Raw genomic sequence first — 12,429 nt, 5'->3', positions numbered from 1 at the left:
GTTATTTTTTTTTGTTTGTTTATTTATATATATATACATCTTTGTAATTAAAAAAAAAAAAAAAAAAATTAATATATTTTTTTTTTTTGGGAAGTTTTTTGAAAGTTATGTTATGTTATAATATGTTTTAATTTTTAGTGTAAATAAAAATTAAAAGAAAGAAATGTTAACTTATTAAAAACTTAAGAGATAAGAGAAATGTTTATGTATTATTCAATGTATATCTTGAAATAACATTGAATATCATAAAATTTTGACTTAATAAATTGCTATAAATTGTTTGTATGTTTTTAATTAAAAGAAGATATTAATTCTTTGTAAATAAAAACTCATTTATAACTGTTAATAGGTTTATTAAAAGATGCAGTAAAATTTAACTTCAATTAAATATTATGCATCATAAGAAAACAGTATATATATATATAATAAAAACGAATATATATACATAAACGTATACTTAGTTATACATGCTCTTTATTAATTTGTTTGCTTAATACTCTAGCAAAGTCATTAAACGGGCAATTAATAAATCAATACTCCAGAAAAGTCATTAAACAGGCAATCAACAAACCACTTACCAAGGAATACGTTGAATTCAAAAGCTAAAGTTCTAGAACTATGGCCAACTTAGTGTGTCTAATAAAAGTTTTTAAGACGCATTTCTGTTATAATTATGTTAATGTCTTTTTATTTTTTTCAAAATCTTTTTTTTTGGGGAAAAATAATCAATGAGAAAAGAAATGCCAGTATATTGCGTTAATTAAATTTAACTTATTATATATTTTAGCTTTAAAGTGATCTAATTAAATTTGTATTATATAGAAACCTTAATACAAAATTATAAAAAAGTCTTAAATTTTGTTCTTTACTAACTTGGACATTCATCGCTTTTATTATATTCATTGAATAACCAATTAATAAATCATAGTGCTAATACTTTAGCTTTTATGTGCAATGAACTCCTAGTATTATTTTACTTTTTTCTAAGATACTGATTAATAAAATATGTTATTAACCTTTTGTAGTACACTAAGCTAGTTTACTACTTGTGTACATACAAGTTAGCCATGTACTGACGCTAGTTAAAAAAAAATAAAAAAAAAAATAAAGTTATTTTTTTTTTGTTTGTTTATTTTTATATACATTTTTGTAATTAAAAAAATATATATATATAAATTAAATTAATTTATTTTTTTTTTATTGATTATTTTTCGTTGTTGAAATTATTTTTTTTTGTCGTGTTTTATACTTTTGTTTTTTTAAAAATTAAAAAAGAATTAATTTTTACTTATTAAAACTTAAGAGATAAAAGAATTATGTTTATGTAATGTTCAATGTATATTCTGAAATAAAATTGAATAATATAAAGTTTTGACTTTATTAATTGTTATAGTTTGTCTGTATGTTTATAATTAAAAGAATAAGTAATTCTTTGTAAATAAAAACTCATTTATAACAATTAATAAGTCTATTAAAAGAGGCAATAAAATTTAATTTAGTTACAAATGCTCTTTATTAATTTGTTTATTTAATACTCTAGTAAAGTCATTAAGCGGGCAATTAATAAATCAGAAACATTAATTTTATCTAAAAATAACTATATTATTAATAATTACCTTGAAAAAAAATTATAAACAACTTCTTATTACGAAATAATCACATTTAGAAAATATAACAACTCAATATAAAATCTTTAAATATGTTAAATCATATTATAGTAACTTGTAAAAAAAATAATGTATTTACAAATTTACCTAATTTACATATAAAAATTTTAAAAGATTTTTATATAAAAGTAAAAATAAATAACTCTACACTTTTCATTAATGTTATCATTTTTATTTACATTATTTAAATGCTTTAGTACTATGTTAACGTAATATAAAATTAGCATTTGAATGATTGTATAAGTATATATATATACTGTTTCTTTAAATCATATATTAAAACAAAATAACAGAAAATACAAACATAACTACAATTTAAGATTGAATGAATACTGAAAAAGAAATAAAAAGAAGAAAAACTAGAAGTTCCTCACAGTATGGAGCTCAATATGACGAATGGAAGAAAAAAATTACTAGTAGTTTTGATAAAAAACTTGAGAATATTAATACGGAAAAAGATATGATAGAAAAAAAAAGATATTGTAGATAATTCAATGATAACGTAGATGATACAAAAGAAGAATTTATGGAAGAAAAAGTGATAACCTTAAACGTTGAGGGAGATCCTGATGAGGCATGGAAAGAAATTGAACAACATATAAATACAAAAATAAATCAATGTCACAGTCTTCAATGCATAAGAATTTCTAGTAATTATACAAAAGAAAAAAGAGATAAAAGAAGGTCGATAATAAATTTCTGTAAAAAAAGAGACACACGTTTTCATTCCCTAAAAATGAGACAGAAAAAGGATAATTGTTTAAGTTATAATTGATGGATAAATGAAGAAAAGAATAAATTTAAGGAAAATAATCCATGGAATATAAGTAATAGCAATGGAAATGATTAAGATTTAAAAAATTCTCACAATTGTACACTGATCAATATGAGTATGTTTTCAAATGAGAGTCGTGATAAATATGATCGGAAACAAAAGCAAATGACGATTAATTCATCAAATAAACAAGGTTCAAATTCAGGTTCCGTACTCACACAAATTCCTAATAGTAAAACAACTCCAATTAAAACTACTCCACCTACTACTATCCCTAGTGCCACAATTACATATGTATACACAAATACAGTTTCAACAAATACTTCTATCATACCTTCACTTACATCCTCACATACAACTACATCTACACCTTCACATGCAACTAAACCTTTACCTATAAATGCATCTTTAACTACACCAATATCTGCATCAACACTTGTAGATACATCTACATCTGTTCAAGTAACTGCACAGAAAAGTTCATCTACAAATATAATCCAAGTTACATCACCAAATATTAAGCCTACAACTATACTTGTGCCTATTAATACACCTGTAAATACCTCTATACCTATGAGTACACCCACACCAAATAATACAACTATACTCAATGATACATCAACTACTTCAAATGCATCAATATCTACATCTACATATTCACCAACTCTTGTACATGTATCTACACCTATACATGTACCTATATTTGCAAATATAAATGCATCTACAAATAAATTCTTATCTGCAAAAGTGACATTAATTACATCAGCACCCTTATCTACATTAAAATATGCAGCTAAATCAAAACAAGCAAATGCACTAACACCTTCAGTTGCATTAAATACCAGAAAAGAAAATTCCAATGTTACATTAACTAATTTCAAAACTACCTCATCCGTACATAATTTACCTGCAAGCATTCCTGTTCATAATACAAGTAATGGGAATATATTCTCAGGTATTTCTATCAAAAGTTCGTCTACAGTAAATGCATCTGCCATTATTTCTGCTTCAGTTTCCTTGGGATCAATTTTGGGAATTATTCTTCTTTTTATATTTGTATATAGAGTAAGGCAAAATGATGATATAAATGTGTATATATACATGTATTCATTTTAATTATTAGTATTTCTTAAAACTATTAACATAAGAGAAATATATTTTGTATATTTAATATTTTCTATTTATATAATAGTGCACTCCCATTGGTTAGTGGCTCGGTAATCGTAGATCAAAGAAAAAAAAACACAGAAAAAAAAGGAAAAACTACAGGTAGATAATGCACTAATATTCTTAGGATTTTCCTATAAAAGATCAGAGATCAATATGAAAAACTTTTCAATATGTAATGAGAAAAAAGGTTCCACATGTGAAATTATACTGGGAAATGAAATTAATGTAAATGAGAGATATGACAAAGAAGAATCCAAAGAAAATGAAAATAAAAAAAAAGAGAAAGAAAGGAAAAAGTAGAAAACAAAATGAAAGAAATATAGAAACAAGGAGCAATATTGCAGAAAGAAAAAAAGAGTGGAAATGGAAGGCTGTAACTGAAATATATATGATGGTATTAGAGGAGTGCCAAAAAAAAAAATGGGAATTGAATAGAAGAGAATTTCTAAACATTTGTTTGGAAGAATTTAAAGAAAAAGGAGTCATATATTCGGATGTAATTAACAGAGACATGGTAAAGGAAATAGAGCAAGAAAAAATTAATAATATTTTTTTAAAACAAAAGTCTTTATGGAAAATATGAACAGAATGAAATGATAAGTTGATAGAGAAATGGAAAAAGGAACAGAGGTTTAAAAATTTGAAGAAAGAAAAAAAAAAGGTTAATAAATGCATAGAATTAACAGAAAAAAAACAGATGATTGAAGGCACAAATAAAAGACCAATTAACTCTATGCTAGAAAGACAAAAAATAATATGGAAAAAATGGATATAAAAACAAAAAAATTTGCATGTTTTTGATAACAATGAATTATTAAAACAGTTGTTAGTAGAATATGAAACAGAAGAAGAAATGAAAAAAAGTGTGAAAACAATAGATAGAGAGAAAATAAAAACGGAGATAGGGAAGAAAAATAAAGAAGATAAGGATTTAAACAAAAATAAATTAATGTCGAGATTATGGACGGAGATACATACGATGGTATTAGACGAATGCAAAAAAGAAGAGTGGATATCGAACAAAAAAGAATTTCTGAAAATGTGCATAGAAGAATTGGAAATGCGGAATAATTCAGATGAAATAGTAGAAATTTTAGAAATAGAAGAAGAAATAATAAAAAATATTACATTAAAAAAAAAAAAGACGAATTAAAAAAAATGGGGAAGGAAAAACATTTTATTGAATTGAAGTAAGAATAGAAGAACAAGGAAAAGAAATATATGAACAAATTGAATAAAGAAAACTTCTTGGGAGATAATAAAGAAAGAATCGAAAATTTTATGCTAGAAAAGCAAAAAATTATATGGAAGAAGCACTGAAAAGAGATAGATAAGAAATTAGAAGATGAGAATAAGAAAGAGTGCTTTATAAAGTTGATGGACAAATTAAAGAAAAAAGAAGTGAATATAAAAGAAATAGATAAAATTAATGTAACACAAAAAAATATAAAAGAAGATGAAATTGAAAAGGAAAGAGAAAAACTAAAATATTTACATAAGAAAAAAGAAGAAAAAATTAGACATGTAGAAGGTAGAAAAAATAAAAAAAAAAGAGTAATTATATGAGATTAAGAAAGAAGCCGAAGATAAAAACTATAATAGAAATACAAATGTTAATAATGTATTGTAAACAAGAAGAATGGAAATTAAACAGAGTAGAATTTTTAGAAATTTGCTTGAATGAATGGTTAAAATGTGAGGAATTAATTGAAGATGTACTGGACAAAGAAGTTATGATGAAAGAATAAAAGGGAAGTACCGCTGTATCATTAGAAAAACAGAAGATGTTATCGAAGAAATGGATAGAAAGACAAAGAAAGATGTTGGAAAAATTGAAAAAGGAAGAAAATATGTATATAGAAACAAAAGACAAATTAGAATTCATGGACAGACAAGATAAAATAGAGTAATCCTTCATTAGAGAGGAAAATAGAAATATGGAAGCAATGGCTACGGAGAAAAAGGGAGGTATTTATGGATTATTATAACGAGGGATGGTTCACAGAGTTATTCGAAGAATATGAATTTATAAAAGAAAAAGAAGAGAATATAGAAGAAAAAAAAAAAATTCAGAAAATAGAAGAGAAGCAGGAATAATAAAGGAGGAAGTAGATAAGAAAAAAAAGAAGGAAAAGTTAATATTTAATATGTGTGCGGAGATACATATGATGGTATTAGACCCGTGTAAAAAGGAAGAGATAGAGTCCATGAGAAATGAGCATCTTAAATTATACACAGAACATAAGAAAAAACATAAAGGATCATGTGAAAAAGAAATGAAAAATGAGAAAGTAGATGAAATAGAAAAAGAAAGAAAAATGGGAGTGTTGGAGAAAAGGGAATTGGTATTAAGAATTAAAGTTGGATTGGAAAGAAGAAATAGGACATATGAAAAAAATAACGGATAATATAAAAGAAGAAATAATAAATCCCATGTTAGAAACGCATGCAATTGAGAAACAGTGGCAAGAGAGACAAAGAAATATTTTAAAGAAACGGAATAAGCAAAGTAAACTTGAAAGGTCTCTGAAAAAGAGCAAAGATAAAGAAACAATAGAAGACGAAAATGATAAAGATGGTTTAAAAGAATGGAATATTACAATACTATAAATCATAGTATAGTGTGTATATTATTACTTAATAAATGACGTTATTAACTTTTTATAGTACATTAAGTTAGTTTACAATTGTATATGTACAAGTTAGCCATACATTGGCTCTAGTTAAAAAAAAATATACAAAGTTATTTTTTTTTGTTTTTGTTTATTTTATTGTATATACATCTTTGTAATTAAAAAAAAAATTATTAAAATATTTTTTTTTTTTTGGTTGGCATTTGTTCGAATTAAAAAGAGAATTGATTTTTGGTTATATTAAAAACTTAGGGAATGAAAAAAGTACATGTTTTATGTTATATTCAATGTATATTTTTGAAATAATATTGAATAAATTAAAGTTTTGACTTTTGTTAATTGTTATAAATTGTATGTATGTTTTTAATTAAAATAATAAACAGATTCTTTGTAAATAAAATCTCATTTATAACAATAAACGTATTTATTAAAAGATGTAGTAAAATTTAAATCAAATTAAATATTATGCATCATAAGGAACTATTATATATATAATAAAAAAAAGTATATATATATTTAAAAACGTATATTTATTTATACATGCTCTTTATTAATTTATTTGTTTAATACTCTAGCAAAGTCATTAAGCGTGCAGTTAATAAACCAACTATATATTGACTTTTTAATTTATTTATTAATTATCCAATTAATTTTTAGAGAACTAGTTATTAATAAAAAGTGTTATTAATCATTTATAATGATAAAAGTCATTTTCCAATCAGGAAAATAAAATTATTCATGTATTGGTTATTAAACAGTTTTACTAACCTTTTATAATGTATAAGGTCAGCTTATTAATCAGGGGAGTATAAGTGAGCCATACACTGACTCTAGTTAAAAAGAAGATATGTATATACATATATTAGCTGTATTTTTTTTTGTTTTTGTTTTTATATATCTTTGTAATTTAAAAAAAAAAAAAAGAATTTTAATTTTTTTTTTTGGGGATTGACGTTTAAATAGAAAAAAGAACTAATTTTTACTTATATAAAAATTAATGTATAAAAAGTATAATATTTATTTTATATTTGATTGGTATATTTTGAAATAACATCGAGTAATTTACAGTTTAATTTTTGTTATTCGTTACAACTTATTTTCATGTGTGTGCTTTTAATTAAAAGAATATACTTATTTTTTACAAATAAGAATACATTTGTAAAAGTAAAATATGTCTACCAAGCAATATAGAGCTGCTTAATTCAAATTAAATGTTATATATATTATAAATATTACTATATATATAACAAAAATAAGTATATATATTAAAAATCTGTATATTTAGTTATATATGCTCTTTATTAATTTGTTTGTTCAATATTCTAGCAAAGTCATTAAGCAGACTATTAATAAATCAATAACTGAGAATTTATTTTTTTTAAGGAATATATTTAATAAAAATTATTCCTATTTTTACTAAAAGATTAAATCCTCGTTAAAAACTATTGAATATGGTAAAATAATTTTCTAAAATAAATTAAGATAAATTTAGGTTTAACTTGTTAAAAATATTAAAAAAATACAAAAGAATTATGTGCTAATAAAAACAAAATTTTTTTTTTTGTTTTTCTTTTTTAAACTTTGAATTCAGTTTCTCATTGTTCAAAAACTAATTTTACTTGACAAAATGTTACGTACTTACAAAGAAAATTTAAGAATTTTTCAATGATTAGTTAAAAATTAAAAGGAATTAAAATATATATATTTAACAAAAAAAAAGAAAAATAAAATAGAAAAAAAAAAATTAAAAATGGGTCATAACTTCTTTTTTTAAACTAGCAAATGTACCCTCATCACTAGTAATTTTTCTTATTTGTTATTATTATTTCATAAAAGATTTATGATATTTATTATTAAAAACTATCATAAAATATTCCATCATTATATTAAATTCTAAAAGTCTTAATATAATAAAAAACTGAGTAATAATATGAGGGTAAAAAAAAAATATATTAAATATATAAATATATAAAACAATTCGCTCTTATAATTTTAAGTGCAATAACAAATATGAAGAAATATCTTTTTTTTTTTTTTTTTTTATCATAAGAAAATAATTTATATATATATAAATATAAAAAAATAAATATATTTTTAGGGGATATTATGCTATATTATATTTTATCTTAATAAAAATAATATTGAAAAAAAAAAAAAAATTGAAGATTTTTTTCTTTAATTTAATTAAGTTGATGTACTTTTACTAAATTAGTATTTTGCTTATTTTTATTTTATTTTTTTTTCTTTAATACAAATATAAAACAGAACACTAAAAAAAAAAAAATAATAAAATATATAAAATAAATATCATATAATGAATTGGTAAGATAAAATGTCTCGGTTGCAAAATTGTTCTATTAAAAATATAGTAATACAAAATAAGAAAAATTATTTCTAATAAAAATATGGTAATAAGAAATAAAAAAAATATTTCCATTAAAAACATAGTAATACAAAATAAGAAAAATTATTTCTAAATTTGTGTAAGTAACAATAATAATATATAAGAAAATTTAAGAAAAAAATAATTAATATTACTAAATATTTTTTATTTAATACTGAAAATCCGCCATAACTATTTATTTTATCTTAATTGTATAAATATATATATTTTTTTTTTTTTTTAATTATTCTTTTAATTAAAAGAATTCATAGTTTTATAAGAATTTTTTCTTTTTTAATTCTTCAAATTATTAATTAAAATATCGCATTAATCATTATTCTATTTTTTTTATATTAAATACCTTTTTAAAAAATAATTGTAGATTAATAAATTAAACTGAAAAAAAGAAAAAAATTTATTAAGAAATATTATCTTATATAATAAAAATAGAATAATTAAATACGATATCTTAAATATAAAATATTACATATCAAGGAGGTTCATACTAATAAAGCTTATACTTCATTACTTTAACAATTGGAATTTTAATTGTTACCCATAAATCAGATTTAAAATCAGACTATATAAAGTAGAAGGAAATATATTACTTTATTTGTGAACATAGATATAACCATTCTCTTTTTATGGGAATATATATGCCTGTGCAATATGAAATAAAATTTAAACTTATTAATTTACGAATAAATCTATATTTTTTCGATCCTATTAATTTTTTTTTTTTTGAATTAAAACAGTTTTAACCTAATAAAAAAATTTTTTTAAAGAATAAATTCATAATTTGTATTATAGTGTGTAACACATCTATGTATGATAAGTGAAAATTATTCAGTTAATTGAAATAAAAAACCAATATATCAACAAATAAGAAAACAATGGAAATAATACAAAAAAAAAATTTTAATGAATGGAATGAGGCAAAATTTGAAAGAAATTTACGTATTTTGCATACATATACAAAATCAAAAGAATTTTCTATTGATGCTTATGTACAAAAAGATAGTGATATATCAAACAAAGATATAAATAATATATCTTCAATTTCTTTTAGTAATAATGAAATATTAGGATCTTTAATTACAGTGAAGAAAAGGATTAATAATAAGGATAATAAAATTGCAAACACTTTTCCTACATCTGAATCTGTATCATCTGATATTCTAGATGAAGATGATATTTCTTTTAATAATGAAACAATCAAAACTATGAAGACTTCATATTATTTTAATTTATCTAAAATTGTGATTTTTTTACATAAAATTCATTTTGGAAAAAAATTAAATAAAAAATCATATATGAGTTGTATTATATCAATTATTATTTTATTTCTTCAGCCTGTAAATACAACTGAAAGAAGGTATTCAAATAAATTATCTTTTTTATGTAAAAGTCTTAGTACGATGTGTGGTACAAATGATAATTATGAAGGTACACCTGCATTTTATGTCATGAAAGATGAATATAATAATTATCCTAAAATACATATTCTGGACTTAGTCTTACAAAGTTTTGTTGATGAAGTTGCTGGATCATCGCCTTTCATAGCCTTTTTATTTTATCTTTCTTTATTTTTTTTAATTTGTTATGTAATGAATAATAACTATAAATATATGCATTTTTCTATTTTCATTTATTCATTTATTTTTTTTAATAAAATATATTGAATATAGAATGAAATAAATTAAAAAAATTTTTTTTTATTAATTTACATTACAGTTCTATTGTATAGTATTATCATTAGAAACAGACCAGGAAGAATAAGAAGATATAGAATGTTAATTTAAACATAAATATAAGAGAAATCTTTTGAGTGCACAAAAACTTGACTTATTAATTAGGTCATTTGAACACTTTTACAACATTTTAAAGAACAATATTAGTAAAGAGCATATAATGAATCTTTTACTAATTTTATTCATTTTAATAGCACTTATTAAAGGTAATTTTATATTCATTGTATAATTATATATATATATAACATAAAATAAATAAGTTTATTTTTTATCTTACTTTTTTTAAATTACTTTTTTCAATAGTTTTAATTACAAATTATTATCTGCTATATTTAAATTATATGATTCATATAAAAAAATTATAAGAATAAGATTCATCATTCATGTTTTTTTTTAAATATATTTGCGAAAAATTCTAAAAAAAAATTTATAGTAAATGAAATATTTATTGAGAACATAATATGCATAAATAAAAATATATTTATTTAATATTACCTCATAGTACCATTTATTGAATGATTTATTAATTTCTCATTTAATAACTTCTCTAAAGTATTCAGTATGTGTATTAATAAAGAGTATGTAAAGATGTGTTTACTGAATTTAACCGTTAAAATTTTATTTTTATGCACATACTAGAGAACTAGTTAATTTCGTGCTAATCCCGATAAAAATATGTCCAGAAAATAATTAATATTTATTCAATGAAGTTATTGAAACAGATAAAAATTAAAGAATTCATAAAAGATAAATTGTTTTTAAGACTGATTTATTAATTGCTTGTTAAAAGAATTTGCTAGCATATTGATTTATTAATTGGCTGCTTAATGACTTTGCTAGAGTATTAATCAAACAAACTAATAAAGAGAATGTATAACTAAGTATACGTATATATATATTCACTTTTATTATATATATATATGAGGTTTTTTTATGATGCATAATATTAAATAGGAATTAAATATTACTGCATCTTTTAATAGACTTATTAACTGTTATAAATGAGTTTTTCTTTAAAAAGAACCACTTTATTCTTTTAATTAAAAACATACGTACGATTTATAACAATTAACAAAAGTCAAAACTCTTATTTATTCAATATTATTTCAAAAATATACATTGAATATAACATAAACATTATATTTATACGCTTCTTTAAGTTTTTAATATAACAAAAATTAAATCTCTTTTTATTTTTTTTACAAATTTTAATCGACAATCCCCAAAAAAAAAAAAAATAATTTTATTTTTTTTTTAATTATAAAGATGTGTAAAAAAAATAAACAAAAAAAAAAAGAAATAACTTTATTTTTTTTTTTTTTAAACTAGTATCAGTGCATGACTAACATGTACATATATTAGTAGTTAATAAAAGATATAATTAACCTTTTTCAGTATATTAAGTTAGGTTACTGGTCGTGTATGTACAAGTTAACCATGCATTGATTGGCTAACAAAAGATATTATTAATCTTTTATAGTACACTAAGCTAGGTTACTGGTTGTATATGTACAAATTAGTTATGCACTGACGCTAGTAAAAAAAAAAAAAAAAATAATTTTTTTTTTGTTTATTTTATTTATATACATCTTTGTAGTTTAAAAAAAATTAAAATTATTTTTTTTTTTTTGGGATTATTGGATGTTTGTTTTTTTTGTTCTTGTTTCTTCAAATTAAATAAATAATTAACTTATAATTATAAAAATTTAAGATATAAAAAAGGTATATTTATTTATACATGCTCTTTATTAATTTGTTTGTTTAATGCTCTAGCGAAGTCATTAAGTGGGAAATTAATAAATCAACTAGTAAACTGGCTTAGTATACTAAAAAGTTTAATAATATCTTTTATTAACCACTTTATCCGAATAATAGAGAAATCAAATGAAACGTTATAGTGGAAATGGACAATATAAACTACATTTATCATTCCTGCATAGAGTGACAAATATCAAAAATAATAATCCCAAAGCCATACCTATTTATTATAGAGGTGATTTAACAATTGCCCATTTAATGAATTTACTTAGGTATTGATTTATTAATTGGA

The 12,429-nt window shown here is 21.2% G+C and overlaps 1 protein-coding gene and 1 pseudogene across 2 annotated transcripts; both read left to right on the top strand.

Annotated features, from left to right (window-relative positions):
* The first annotated feature begins 1,992 nt into the window (after positions 1-1,992).
* Positions 1,993-6,020, top strand: PRELSG_0027300 (annotated as a pseudogene). Its single transcript is given in 7 exon segments — positions 1,993-3,507; positions 3,566-3,586; positions 3,588-3,716; positions 3,718-3,840; positions 3,842-4,811; positions 4,814-5,172; positions 5,175-6,020. Coding segments are annotated over 7 exon segments (3,963 nt in total).
* A 3,501-nt stretch (positions 6,021-9,521) lies between these two features.
* On the top strand, positions 9,522-10,310 carry PRELSG_0027280 (hypothetical protein; the record flags this gene model as incomplete). Its single annotated transcript, XM_028675767.1, has 1 exon — positions 9,522-10,310. One exon carries the CDS (start codon positions 9,522-9,524, stop codon positions 10,308-10,310), a length of 789 nt encoding a protein of 262 aa, XP_028531171.1.
* Between the last annotated feature and the right edge of the window lie 2,119 nt (positions 10,311-12,429).

The sequence above is a fragment of the Plasmodium relictum genome (genome assembly GCF_900005765.1).
Source record: "Plasmodium relictum strain SGS1 genome assembly, contig: PRELSG_00_v1_401, whole genome shotgun sequence".
NCBI lineage: Eukaryota > Apicomplexa > Aconoidasida > Haemosporida > Plasmodiidae > Plasmodium > Plasmodium relictum.
The sequence above is the reverse complement of the archived record's forward strand: the minus strand, read 5'-3'. Positions and strand labels throughout refer to the sequence as shown.